The sequence below is a fragment of the Lepus europaeus genome, chromosome 5 (genome assembly GCF_033115175.1).
Source record: "Lepus europaeus isolate LE1 chromosome 5, mLepTim1.pri, whole genome shotgun sequence".
NCBI lineage: Eukaryota > Metazoa > Chordata > Mammalia > Lagomorpha > Leporidae > Lepus > Lepus europaeus.
Genome location: NC_084831.1, coordinates 45,193,983 through 45,207,826, shown reverse-complemented (window position 1 = coordinate 45,207,826; position 13,844 = coordinate 45,193,983). Strand labels below are relative to the sequence as shown.

The following is a 13,844-nucleotide window of genomic DNA, read 5'->3' as shown; positions in this document are numbered from 1 at the left end:
TTGTACTTCTGGTCTGATAGTTTAAGCATGTCTTTTTGGATTCTAGATGTGCTTATTTCTACTTTTTTTAAGGTTTATTTATTTATTTGAAAGAATTACACAGAGAGAGAAGGAGAGGCAGAGAGAGAGAGGTCTTCCATCCTCTGGTTCACTCCCCAGATGACTGCAACGGCTGGAGCTGTGCCGATCCAAAGCCGGGAGCCAGGAGCTTCCTCTGGGTCTTCCCACACAGGTGCAGGGGCCCAAGGACCTGAGCTATCTTCTGCTTTCCCAGGCCACAGCAGAGAGCTGGATCAGAAGTGGAGCAGCCAGGACTCAAACCGGTGCCCATAGGGGATGCAGGCACTGCAGGCGGCAGCTACGCCACAGCACTGGGCCTGGGAGTTTTACTTTTAAGTGGAGCAGAGAAATGAGGCAACAGCTGGGGGTGGGGGGTCATTGAGGGGCCAATGAATGGTTTTTTAAGATGAGGGGAATTCTAGCGTGTTTGCTGATGGAATGATAGATTAGCAGAATGAGGGCATTTTGTAAACTTTTGGATCCTGTGAGGCTCGAAGTGCTGCTGTGCCACTTTTTGTGCAGCAGCTCAGCAGGTACTGCCTGCTGCATCCCTCTGACTAGTCACGTAGCTTCGGGTACAGTTCATTTGAGTTAGCTTTCAGGTTGATGTAAGAAAGTTTGTTTCCCTATAAATGTCATCTAGTAAAAGAGTACCTCAGGGGCTGGCGCTGTGGTGCGGCGGGTTAAGCTGCTGTCTGAGGTGCTGGTATCCCATTCAGGCGCCAGTTCGAGTCCCGACTGCTCCACTTCCAATCCAGCTCCCTGCTAATACACCTGGGAAGGCAGTGGAAGATGGCCCAAGTACTTGGGCCCCTGCACCCACCAGGGAGACCAAGATAAAACTCCTGGCTCCTGGCTTCAGCCTGGCCGAGCCCCGGCTGTTGCAACCATTGAGGGGGAGTGTGATGAACCAGTGGGTGGAAGATCTCTCTCTCTCTCTCTCTCTCTCTCTCTCTCTCTAATTCTGACTTTCAGATAAATAAATAAATAAAAAAAGAGTAGCTCATGTCTTACAGTAAATTTTCTTCTGTAGGGGAAACCTACTTTTTTTGGTATTAAATTAAAGGGCAAGGCAGTTGTAGTAAATAGAGAGTATGGTGTTAGAAAATACCACCAAAACACCTTAGAATTCCTTGTCTTATGTCAGAGCTCTAATTTGGGGGTTAAATGTGTGCACCTGGGAATATAGGCAGGTGTCCACTAACATCAAGGGCTTTTTCTGACAAATGTATCCTCTGGCACTTTGTTGTGAGCATTTTGGACGGCTTCAATCTTATGGGACCACTGAACCGTCCTTCCTTGGCGTATGACGACAGGTGATTTATCCAGTTTATAGTACGAAATATTGCTTACATGTTTACTTTAAAAATTGTTCTTTCTCTGCAAGATATGAGGTATTTCATTTTTTCAATCAAATTTATGTCAGAAAGAACCTGAAAAAATGTATAATATCATATCTGAATAAAGTATTAAAATGTAAATGTTTATTCTTTTTTCCAACTCAGATTAAGAATTTCTTGTCTAAACGGGTGCTGATAATGTATTTTTTCAGTAAGGTAAGAATATGTAGTTCCAGTGATGGGAATGGGGGAGAGGGAATGAAAGATCACATGAAGGAGCGGATAGGGTCCGACTTGTAATCCAGCTTAGTCCCGGCAGCCGCGCAGCTTTGCATAGCGCCTCTCTGAACCTCGCTTGTGCGGGAGCTGCCCTTAGACAGGCGTCACGCCTCAGTAGCGGCCTGAAGCGTGGCTCACCGGCTGGCCTCCCGAAGCTGTTGGCTGCCGGCAGCTTCGTGCTGGGGTCCAGCACTGGCCCCTTTCTGCTGCCTGGGTCTTCACAACGTGAGCAAATCTCTGCTCTGAGGCTTCATGGCTCGTTGTCCTGCTGACATCTCTGTGTTAGGTGTTCAAAAGAGAGATGGCTGTTATATTTATGATGGCTAAGAAGTTGTAATTTAGGCCACAAATGAAATGACTTTCCAGCTCGCCCTGTCAGCTGTTCTAGCTGCCACAGGAGTGTAATTTCAGCTGCACACACTACAGATTTATCCATTTTTACTTTGTTGTTGTCTGTTAATTGATCCTTTGACAAACAGCTTGCCCAAATGTAGAGGAAGAGTTTTTGCTTTTAGTTTTCTTAAATCTAGCTTCTCTCTGCAGATATTAGCTAATGGACTAATAATAATTAGTCCATTATCTTCAAATAATGCCTTTGAGGGAAAGGTTGCATTGGCATCTGATAGTCAGTTTTACTCCTTGGCAGTCGTGCTGTGGCGGGAAAAGAGCTCTGAGAAGCTCCGATGGATGCAGGCACACAGAACTGTTTCAGGTTCTTGCAACTGCTTTTTTTTTTTTTTTTTTTTAAGATTTATTTATTTGAAACAACTGCCTTTTCACTCCTGTGGAAGGGAAGATCCATCCAGTTGCTTGTACCAGAAATTACTGACCTTGAGCTCTCCGTTAGAGGAAGATGTCTACTACCAGGGAGGAGGGTTGTGTGAAATTTCACTTCAGTGCTTGGTTTCAGAAAGTGAAAAGAGCGCAACTTGAGTGTCTCACCTGTGTTCTCATTTTTTTTTTTTTTTTTTTTTAGGATTTATTTATTTGTTTGAAAGGCAGAGTTACAGAGAGGCAGAGAGAGAGTCTTCCATCTGCCAGTTCACTCCCCATATGGCTGCAATGGCCAGAGCTGCACTGATCCGAAGCCAGGAGCTTCTTCCAGGTCTTTCACACAGGTGCAGGGGCCCAAGGACTTGGGCCATCCTCCATTGCTTTCCCAGGCCATAGCAGAGAGCTGGATTGGAAGTGGAGCAGCCAGGACTCGATGCACTGCAGGCAGCAGCTTTACCTGCTACGCCACAGCACTGGCCCCCTCTCATTTAATTGTAATAGCATTCATGCCTGTCAGATAGGTCTTTTTATCCTCATTTTATAGATAAGGAAACCTGAGGCTCAGAAGGGTTAAGTAGGTAGCCTGAGGCACATAGTCTGGGCACCGCAAAGCAGACCCGACCAAGGTGGTCTCTTCCTTGGGAGTGGAGGGCTGCTCTGATTCTCATTTTGCAGGTGGATTTATTGTATAGTAAGGAGTTGTAGATTCTGTTGCTTGATGGTGAGAAATGCAGTTTGGTAGGCTTATTGGTTTTCATTATGTACCCAATGTAGACTTCATTGGGTACATAATGAAAACCAGTAATTATCTAACTGGGCCAGTTGTTGCTGCGTGCTGTTTAACCTGGTATTTTATAGAAAGTTCCCAAGACGGGTGTTGTAGCACAGCAAGTTAAGGTGCTGTTTGGGGTTTTTGCATCCCATATCCCGTCTTGGAGTGCCAATTCGAGCCCAGGCTACTGTGCTACTTATCCAGCTTCCTGCTAGTGCTCCTGGGAAGGCAGCAGGTTAGCCCAGGTATTTGGGTCCCTGCTAGCCATGTGGGAGACTAGGATGGAGTTCTTTCAAGTGACTCTGCACTCATTTTTTGAGATACATTGTACACACTACTTTATTAATTGAGAACTCTAGGCATGTGGAAATTTAGAGATTTGTCAAGGGTTACACAAGAAGTTGATGGGAGAACGCTTTATTGTAACTAAATCATATTGTGAGAGGATTTATTTAGGATTTTACTTCTTGGAACAGCTGAGACTTTTCAGTTGTTATGGGCTACATAGTTGACTAAATGACATAATAGAGTTTTTGCCCAGAGGAACTTACTTTGATGTCTTTCTTTTATTTGTAGCATCCAGAGGCCTCCATTCAGGCTGTATTTTCAGATGCCCAAATGCACATTTGGGCATTAGAAGGTAAGCAGTCTCTGGGGAGTATTGGGCCCCTGCCACCCAAGTGGTAGACCAGGATATAATTCTAGACTCCCGGCTTTAGCCTTGCCACCCTGACTGTTGTGGCCATTTGAGGAGTGAACCAGTGGATGGAAGACTTCTCCCTCTCTTTGTCACTCTGCCTTTCAAATAGATATGAGATGTTGGTATCGGGCAGCAGCTTCACCTGCTACAATATAATGCCGCCCCTTTTACCGACTATTGTATTGCATTGCCTCCTTGTCTTTAATTGTAGTTCTTTTTATATTTAGAATATCAATCCTTTCTCGAATAGATGTTTTGCAAATGGAAATTCCTGAATCCTGCTTCACTTGTAACTTTTTTCCCCCTTGAGGTCTGTCTCACCTGGTGGCAGCATCATTTACAGAAGATAGATTTGGAGTTGTGCAGACCACACTACCAGCCATCCTTAATACTTTGTTGACACTGCAAGAGGTAAGCAGCTTGTGTGCTGTGAGGGTTGGGAGAGGGTTGTGGGCATCTGCCCCACTCATTTCCTGTTTATTTCTTATGTATCAGATTTACTGAATTAAAACATTTTGGAAGTTATAATGACGATACTGTTCTTTCTTTCAGGAAATTAAAATCTAAACCATTAAGAGAAAAGTTTTAATTTGCTTATAAAAATTTTGTAGAAACAAAAAATATGCTATATTGGTAAGCTATACCTATGGTATTCAGATAACGTAGGATACTGGAATTATGTTCAGTGATGTGGGTGTGGACCCTTGCACAGTTTGTAGCTGCTGGAAGTGGCTGTAGGTAAATTACACAACTGGTAAGTTCCCTGGTGCCAGAGGATACCTAGCATCAGACTGGGTGTTTAGTTTTAACTACAGATCTTTCTAGTCTTATATTTAAGAACAGTCTGAGAAATAAAACATGCTTCCTGCTTTCCAGTAGCCTTCCTTCCCTAACTTTATTATTTTTTAAAAATTTTATTGGAGCCAGTGCTGTGGCAGAGCGGTTAAAGTTGCTGCCTGCAGCTCTGGCATCCCATATGGGTGCTGCTTTGAGACCTGACTGCTGTACTTCCAGTGCAGCCTGGATGAGACTCCTGGTTTGAACCTGGCCCAGCCCTGTGCCTGTGGCCATCTGGGCTGAACCAGCAGATGGAAAGTCTCTCTGCCTCTCCCTGTCTGTCACTCTGCCTCTCAAATAAGTAAATAAATCTTTAAAAGAGATTTATTTATTTGAAAGGCAGAGTGACAGAGAAAGAAAACAAATCTCCCATCCACTGGTTCATGCTCAAAAGGACTGCAACAGATAGGGCTGGGCCAGGCCAAAGCCAAGAGCCAGGAACTCCTGGGTCTCCCATGTGGGTGGCATGGTACCCAAGTACTTGAGCTGTCTTCTGCTGCTTTCCCAGGTGCATTAGCAGGAACTGGCTCAGAAGTGGAGCAGTTGGAACTGGTGCTCTAATGTTGAATGCCAAGTGTTAGAAGCAGTGAGGCCAGTGCCGTGGCTCAATAGGCTAATCCTCCACCTTGTGGCACCAGCACACCAGGTTCTAGTCCCGGTCGGGGCACTGGATTCTGTCCCGGTTGCCCCTCTTCCAGGCCAGCTCTCTGCTGTGGCCCGGGAGTGCAGTGGAGGATGGCCCAAGTATTTGGGCCCTGCACCCCATGGGAGACCAGGAGAAGCACCTGGCTCCTGCCTTTGGATCAGCGCGGTGCGCCGGCCGCAGCACGCCAGCCGCGGCGGCCATTGGAGGGTGAACCAACGGGAAAGGAAGACCTTTCTCTCTGTCTCTCTCTCTCACTATCCACTGTGCCTGTCAAAAAAAAAAAAAAAAGAAAAAAAAAAGTTCACTTAAAAAAAAAAAAAAAGAAGAAGAAGAAGAAGCAGTGACTTAACTTGCTGCACCACAGTGCCATTCCCTTCTTTCCTAACTTTGTGTTGGGTGATATGTGTTATGCCAAGTGATAGTATTAGTTATGTGTCACATGAGAGGTATAAACACTGAGTGCTTGAGGCATATAGATAGTGACTGAGGTGTACAGTAGGTTCTCAGGAGCTGATGATATGCAGTTAGGCCTGATGGGTAACAGTTGGTGCCTTTTGGTCTTGAGCAGCCATTTACTGTATGAAGAGGAGGGTTGGCCTTTTCTAGTGGTGAAAGTGCTGCTTTGAGACACCTGCATCCTATATCGGAGTACCTGGGTTTACCTCCTGGCCCTAACTCCTGATTCTAGTTCCCTGTTAATGCAGATCTTGGGAGGCAAGAGTGATGACTCAAGTGGTTGGGTTCCTGCCACCCATGTGAGAGACCTATATTGAGTTCCTGGCTCCCAGCTTCCATCCCCTTTGCTATTGTGGGTATTAGGGGAGTGAACCAGTTTGCGGGAGTGCTCATTCCTCCCCATCTCTTATCTGTGTACCTCTCAAATAAATATTGTTTTTATTTTTATTTTTACATTTTTTTATTTTTAATTACTATTTTTTTAAAATTTATTTGACAGGTAGAGTTATAGACAGAGAGAGACAGACAGAGAGAAAGGCTTCCTTCTGTTGGTTCACTCCCTAAATGGCCGCCATGGCTGGCACTGCACTGATCCGAAGCCAGGAGCCAGGTGCTTCTCCTGATCTCCCATGCGGGTGCAGGGCCCAAGCATTTGGGCCATCCTCCACTGCTCTCCCGGGCCACAGTGGAGAGCTGGCCTGGAAGAGGAGCAACCGAGACTAGAAGCTGGCGCTGCAGGCGGAGGATTAACCAAGTGAGCCATGGCACCAGCCCTTATTACTATTTTTTTTAAAGATTTACTTATTTATTTGAAAGGCAGGGCTACAGAGAGGCAGAGAGAGAGGGAAAGGTCTTCTGCCCGCTCGTTCATTCCCTAAATGGCCTCAACAGCTGGAGCTGGGCTCATCCAAAGCCAGGAGCCAGGAGGTTCCTCTGGGTCCCCGACGCGGGTACAGGGACCAAGGACTTGGGTCATCTTCTGCTGCTTTCCCATGCCAGAGCAGAAAGCTGGATCAGAAATGGAGCAGCCGGGACTTGAATCAGTGCCCATATGGGATACTGGCGCCTCAGGTGGCAGCTTTACCACCATGCCACAGTGCCGGCTCTAAGAACATTTGTAAAAATAATATCAAGAGGAAGTATTCCTTTATTCATTATTCCTTTATTCAAAACTCGATTCATTTTACTCCTAACCCATCAAAACAGTTCTGAATACTGTTTGTGTCTACTTTCTCATGAATGTTACTGGAGACATTTTTGTTTACATGGGTGGTTTTATTGTTTAAATTCTTCCCACGCTACATTTCTCTGAGTAATTTTCTAGTATTTCCCCACAAATTCTAATATTCGGCTTGTCTAGCCACACAATAAGGTAACCGTGATTTGGGCATGCCTTTGGTGCTCATAAAGTAGTGTGTTTTTTATCCCCTAACTTTATAATTTAAACCAGAATAACAAAATCAACACAATGATACTGTATGGAATGATTTCATAGCACAGTTCTACTTGGTCCTCACAACCATCATAGAGAGCCAGGGCATGGAAGTGTTCAGCCCTGAGTTACAGGTGAGGGGAGCTCGGTTGTTTGGCCACCTCCTTGGTGCCAAGCAAGGCTTTGGGCGGCAGAAGTGTGGCTTCCTGCTGCAGTCGCAGGGCGTCCGCCGTGAAGCAGCTCAGGAGGAACTGCAGATCCACACCCTTGTTCTTCCTGGCTTGTTCACCATCTTAGCCTGGCGTTTATTTTTCCTTCAGATGGGGTTCTATCTTCAGGGACGACGATTTCACCCATAGAATTGTGGCTTTCAAAGTTTCGGATCATGATCTACAGTATGTTTCCTTTAGAAAGAAGATTCTTGGGACCTTTCCCATTCTCCAGCCCTGGCTGTGTGGGTGTTTGGGGAGTGAATAAGCAGATGGAAGATCTCTCTTTTCTGTCTGTCTGTCTGTCTCTGTCACTCTACCTTTTGAATAAAATTATTTATTTATTTTTAAGGCAAGCTGGTTAAAACTCACTGAGTTGATTTCGCACTGGCCTAGAGGAACTTTGTTCTCATTTCTGCTGCTGTCACATTGTTAGTTCTTCATCCCAGTTGATTAGAGGTAAAGCAGTCTGCTTATTTGATTACACTCATCCCTTCCCTTGGGGAGCAAGGCGAGAATTGGGGATTTGTCAAGAGGTTGGGCTCTATGTACTTTGCAGAGGAGTTGGAATGGAGAATAGAAAGAGACGAGCCGATTTTGTAGTGTTGGGAAGAGGTTAAAAGAACAAAGAACTGGGCCAGTGTACTGCTGCTAGGCTCCTGAGGATGGAGCCCTCTGTTTCCCTAAGCCACATAGCAGTCAGCCTTTGGTCCTGGTCTGCAGTCATCAGATTTTGCAAGCTCCCCCACAATCTTTCTTTTCCCTCCCCACATCCTGAGGTTGATTGTAATAAGCAGTTGATGGTCCACATGGCTAATCTGCCCAGCTGTGGCTGCACAGTCCTTTGACTTCTCTGTTCACTACCCATTTGTGTACCCTGTCAATCTGTGACTATGATGTGGGCCTCATAATCCTCTGATTTAACTGTAAATTTTAGTCTACCCTCTAAGCCAGAACCTTTTTTTTTTTTTTTAATTTTTAAAAATTAGGTTTTTTTGTTGTTGTTGTTTTTTTTTGACAGGCAGAGTGGACAGTGAGAGAGAGAGAGACAGAGAGAAAGGTCTTCCTTTCCCGTTGGTTCACCCCCACAATGGCCGCTGCGGCCGGCGCAACGCGTGTTCCAAAGGCAGGAGCCAGGTGCTTCTCCTGGTCTCCCATGCAGGTCCAGGGCCCAAGCACTTGAGCCATCCTCCACTGCACTCCCGGGCCACAGCAGAGAGCTGGCCTGGAAGAGGGGCAACCGAGACAGAATCCGGTGCCCCGACCGGGACTAGAACCCGGTGTGCTGGCGCCGCAGGCAGAGGATTAGCCTATTGAGCCGTGATAGATTCAATATGATATATAGATACAAGTCTAAGAACATAATGATATTTCCTTCTTCCCTCCATCCCCCCCCCCCTTTGTTTTTTGAAAGATAGAAAGAGAGAGATTCCATCCTCTTGTTCACTCCCCAAATGGCCACAATGGCTTGGGCTGGGCCTGGGCTAGGCCAAGCCAAAGCCAGGAGCCAGGAGCTTCTTCTATGTGGATGCAGGGGCTCAAGTACTTGGGCCATCTTCCACTGCTTTTCACAGGTGCATTAGCAGGGAGCCAGATCGGAAGTGGAGCAGCTGGGACTTGAACTGGTGCCTGTATGGGATGCCAGCACTGCAGGTAAAGGTTTAACCTACACCACAGTGCAGGCCCCCTGCCTCCCCCTTTGTAAGTCAGAATCCTTAAATGTTCATGTGCCAGAGCTCCCTTTGGCAGTCGGTGAAGCCTTGTGACTTTTTCTTAGAGTAATGTTCTTAAATGCATACCATAAAGTACTTGTGATTAGAAAGGAAATGAATTGTATTGAAATATTAACTCCAAGATACTAAATTTGTGATAAAGTAGTATGTGCTATTTTATTTTAAAATTTTTTGAAAAGATTTTTTTATTTATTGAGAAGTAAGGGTTACAGAGAAAGAGAGGGACAAAAATCTTCCCTTTGCTGGTTCATTCCCCAGATGGCCACAGTGGCCAGGACAGAACCAGGCCAAAGCTGAATCTGGAGCCAGGAGTTTTCTCAAATGGGTGGTAGGGTGGTAGGCACTTGGGCTATCTTTCACTGCTTCTCCCAGACCATTAGCAGGGAGCTGGATTGGAAGTGGATCTGCCAGGACATGAACTGGCACCCATATAGGATGCTGGCACTGCAGGTGGTGGCTCTACCTGCTACGCCACAGTGCTGGTCCCAGGAGCTGAGCCTTGAATCCAGGTACTCTGACATGGTGTACTGGCATCCCAGGCAGTGTCAACTGCTGTGCCAGATGCCTGTCCTATTTTAGTTTCTGAACTCTAACTGTATCTGATGCCTATTTTTTCCCTTGTTTGCCTAGAGTACATTTTTTTTTTCTCTTGTCTCTGGCTCTGCCCTTAACCCTCATGTCAATGGTTTGCCTTTATAGACTTCTCTTGTTTCTCTATGGGTTGGAATAGAGGCAGGAACCTTGTCTCTGTATTCCCAGCATCGGATATGGTACCTGGCAAATGATGGAACTTACTGAATTCTTGTTGAATGGTTCCTGGATTGCGCCATTGCTGGGGCATTGGACAGAGGCCTCTGTTCTGGGATTTGGAGTGACAGTTCTGCTGTGGTGGGTGATTATAAGGACCCCAAATCACCCTTTCATTTTGAGAGGCAGGGGTGTTACATTACTCATGTGAGCCCTATTTGATGTTTTTGGCTTTGTGTTCTTTGATGTGGAAGGGGTATTTGCTCTTAGTGAAGAGAATGAGGTCTGAGTATCTACCGTAATTCAAGGCAAGTTGTGCAATACTGGCTTCCGGGTGTTACTAAGGGACAATTGTATGGAATTGTTCAGTTCTTTGGTTTTACTTTCCAGGCTCAGTAACATCAGCCATTTCACTGTGAATCATTAGAAGCAAAATGTGAAAGGGGAGGGGAGCCTTTTGCTCTTCAAACCATGCAGGGGCAAGGAGTGGAGTGATGGGTCTGCTCGAACAGTGGTTTCCACCAGTGCCAGGCCATCCTGGGAGGGCACAGTTATTACAGGAGCTCTTGAGTCCTCACAAGTTTCTGTAATCTGAGTGTGTGTCTGATGAGTTTACTATAGAGTTGTTTTTGAGAGGTTTCTACGTGTTATGGTTAATTAAAACATTAACTCATTTGAAAGTATTCTTGCGTTCATAGTAGTACTCATTTCTTCCCTCAGTAGATGCAGAACAGTTCGTATCCTGTGGGAGTCTACAGTTACTACTACAGTTACTACTACAGTTACCTTAGCTCCTAAGGACATGACTTCTAAAAGCCTGATACCCATTTTTTATTTGAAAGACAATTACAAGGAGAGGGAAAGGGAGAGAGAGAGAGAGAGATCTTCCATCCAGTCCCCAGATGGCTGCAATGGCTAGAGCTGGGCTGATCAGAAGCCAAGAGCCAGGAATTTCTTTCGGGTCTCTCACATGGATGCATGAGCCCAAGCATTTGGGCCGTTTTCTTCTGCTTTCCCAGGCACATTAGCAGGGAGCTGGATTAGAAGTGAAACAACTGGAACTTGAACCGGTACCCATATAGGATGCCAGCATTGTAAGTGGTGGCTTTCCCTGCTATGCCACAGCGCCAGCCTCAGGATTTCAGATTTTTGGATTTGAGACACTCAATCTATAGTATCTTACTAAGTTATTATGAGAGTTAGAGAAAATATCTACAAAAGGTCTAGAATTATACCTGGTAGGTGTTAAGTGCACAATTAATAGCTGGTATTATAAAAAATCTAAATAAATGGAATACTGGAAGTGTTTTTCATGTGTGACATCATTAGAAGATTATTTGAGTACTTAAATCGTATACATTAAGTACTTGGTTCCTGGCACATAAAATTGCAGTCCGTAAACTTAGCTGTCAGAGTAGTGTTTGGTGCGGTGGTTGAGATACCCCTGGGGGCACCTGCATCCTATACCAGAGTGTCTGGCTTTGAGTCTTGGCTTCATTTCTGACCTAGCTTCCTGCTGCTGTGCACCTTGGGAAGCAGCAGGTGAAGGCTCAAGTACTAGTGTACTGTGCTAGGCATTACTGCTTACTCTTCATCGTTTAGGTTAATTCTTAACTACATATTTGAGATCCTAGATAAGTAATCTAAGCCATCAGGATGGGAACTATTTTGGTGCATAAAATGAGTGTTAGTAGATAATTATTTAATCTCACTGCTGATGGCTAGTATTTCAGTTCTCCTAACCATGGAGCACATCATTGGATATATAAAACAGTGTTTCCTAGATTGAAGTTTTTCATACACTGCTTTCATGGTTGTGGTTTTAACTGTTTATTACCTCTAGTGTTGTCTTAATTTTAGTCATATTTATCTGAACATTTATTTACTTAGTATTTTAAGTGATTCATTTTTAACAAATTTATTTAAAAGGAAATTTTATATCACTATTATAAAAGCAAATCTAGGGGTTGGTGCTGTGGCGTAGCAGGTAAAAGCCACCGCCTGCAGTACCAGCATCCCATATGGATGCCAGTTTGAGGCTGGCTGCTCCACTTCTGATCCGGGTTTTTGGGAAAGTACAAGATGGCCCTGCACCCATGTGGGAGACCCGAAAGAAGCTCCTGGCTCCTGGCTTCTGATTGGTGCAGCTCCGGCCCTTGTAGCCAATGGGGAGTGAACCAGCAGATGGAAGACTTACTCTCTTCCTCTCCTTTTCTCTAACTCTGACTTTCAAATAAATAAATAAATAAATAAATAAATCTTAAAAAAAAAAAAATAAAGCAGATCTGGTTTGGAATCTCTGAACCTGAAGCTCATCTGTTCTGAAGGAGCTCGGTGTGATCAGAGGGGTTCCAAGGACAAATCAGCTCCAAGCCGAGGCTTTCTTCCTTATACCACTGGGGTCTGTTGCACCTAATTTATTTCTTGCAGTTTTTCTTTTTTTAAAGATTTATTTATTTATTTGAAAATCAGAGTTACACAGAGAGAGAAGGAGAGGCAGAGAGAGAGAGGTCTTCCATCCACTGGTTCACTCCCCAATTGGCCACAACAGCCGGAGCTGCGCTGATCCAAAGCCAGGAGCCAGGAGCTTCCTCTGGGTCTCCCATGTGGGTGCAGGGGCCCAAGGACTTGGGCCATCTTCTGCTGCTTTCCCAGGCCATAGCAGAGAGCTGGATCTGAAGTGGAGCAGCTGGGATTCTAACTGGTGCCCCTACAGAATTCTGGCACTGCAGGCTTTCCTGCTATACCACAGCACTGGCCCCAGCAGTTTTTTGTTTTTTTTTTTTTTAATAGTTCTAACTCTGTAAAGATTGATGCATTGTTACTTTTATTCTTTCTTAGAATTATTTCAGAGAATGAAGAGAAAAATTACTTATAAGAAGTTCATTCTAATTATCCATATTGTAGTGTTTCATCTACTTGTTCACTCCCTAAATGTCACAATAGCTGGGACTGGACCAGGCCAAACTCCATCAGAGTCTCCCATGTTGTGGCAGGGACCCAAGTACTTGAGCCATCACTTCTCAGGGTGACCATCAGAAATAGAGTGGGAACTCGAACCTAAGTACTCTGATTTAGGGGATTGGCGTCTCAACTGCTGTGCCAATGTCTCTCCTAGAGCTGCAGTCTGTAATCTTCATATAATAATATTCTAGGTATATTTTTTCCAACTTGAGAATTGATGACAGAATAATAAGTTCTTAAGGCGAAAAAGGAAATATTTGTGATATTCTCATCTAGTAAGCCATTGTGTTCAACTTACAGTATTTTGAGTCATCCTGTTTTGCTAAGAGTTCATGAGATTGCTCCTTCATTTGTGCATCAGCATTTACTTGACATAGTTGGTAAGGGGCTGAATGCTATAGATTATGAAAAGGAAATAGGTGAGATTGAAGTCATGGGCTTGATTATGAGTTTATATTTTTAAACCTAAAAATGAGTATGTTTTGCTATTACAGTATAAAGAAGATGACTGTACTGTCTTCAACAAAATTATGAGCTACAACATTTTCAAAAATACCGCATTTTGGTGGTACAAATGCAAGAACCAGAACCGGAAGCATTGATGAGTAGGAACCTGTTAGAGCAGTGTGTTCAATTTGAGATCAAGGTTTTCCAGGTGGATGTGTCCCAGCTTTATGCATGACACTGATGAGCAGCTGGCTGCATTCACAGGACACTGCCCATTTCAGATGTGTAAATCTAAAAACCAGGAAAATATGGGACAAAAGTTTATCTTATTTAAGTTTCTCCAGAGTCATTTTACATTATACTGTTGTTACTACTTACATAATTTTCTTATAAAAAGACTTTAGACAATAAAAGTAAAATAGGGGCCGGTGTTTATGTAGTGAATAAA

The 13,844-nt window shown here is 44.5% G+C and overlaps 1 protein-coding gene across 1 annotated transcript in view; it reads left to right on the top strand.

The window, feature by feature from the left end:
- The window catches only part of NDC1 (NDC1 transmembrane nucleoporin), a 63,040-nt gene that overhangs the window by 37,385 nt on the left and 11,811 nt on the right, over positions 1-13,844 (top strand). The window contains exons 14-16 of the mRNA XM_062191371.1: positions 1,566-1,616; positions 3,802-3,865; positions 4,236-4,336. Coding sequence (XP_062047355.1) covers positions 1,566-1,616; positions 3,802-3,865; positions 4,236-4,336 — 216 coding nt within the window. The remainder of the gene's footprint in view (positions 1-1,565; positions 1,617-3,801; positions 3,866-4,235; positions 4,337-13,844) is intronic.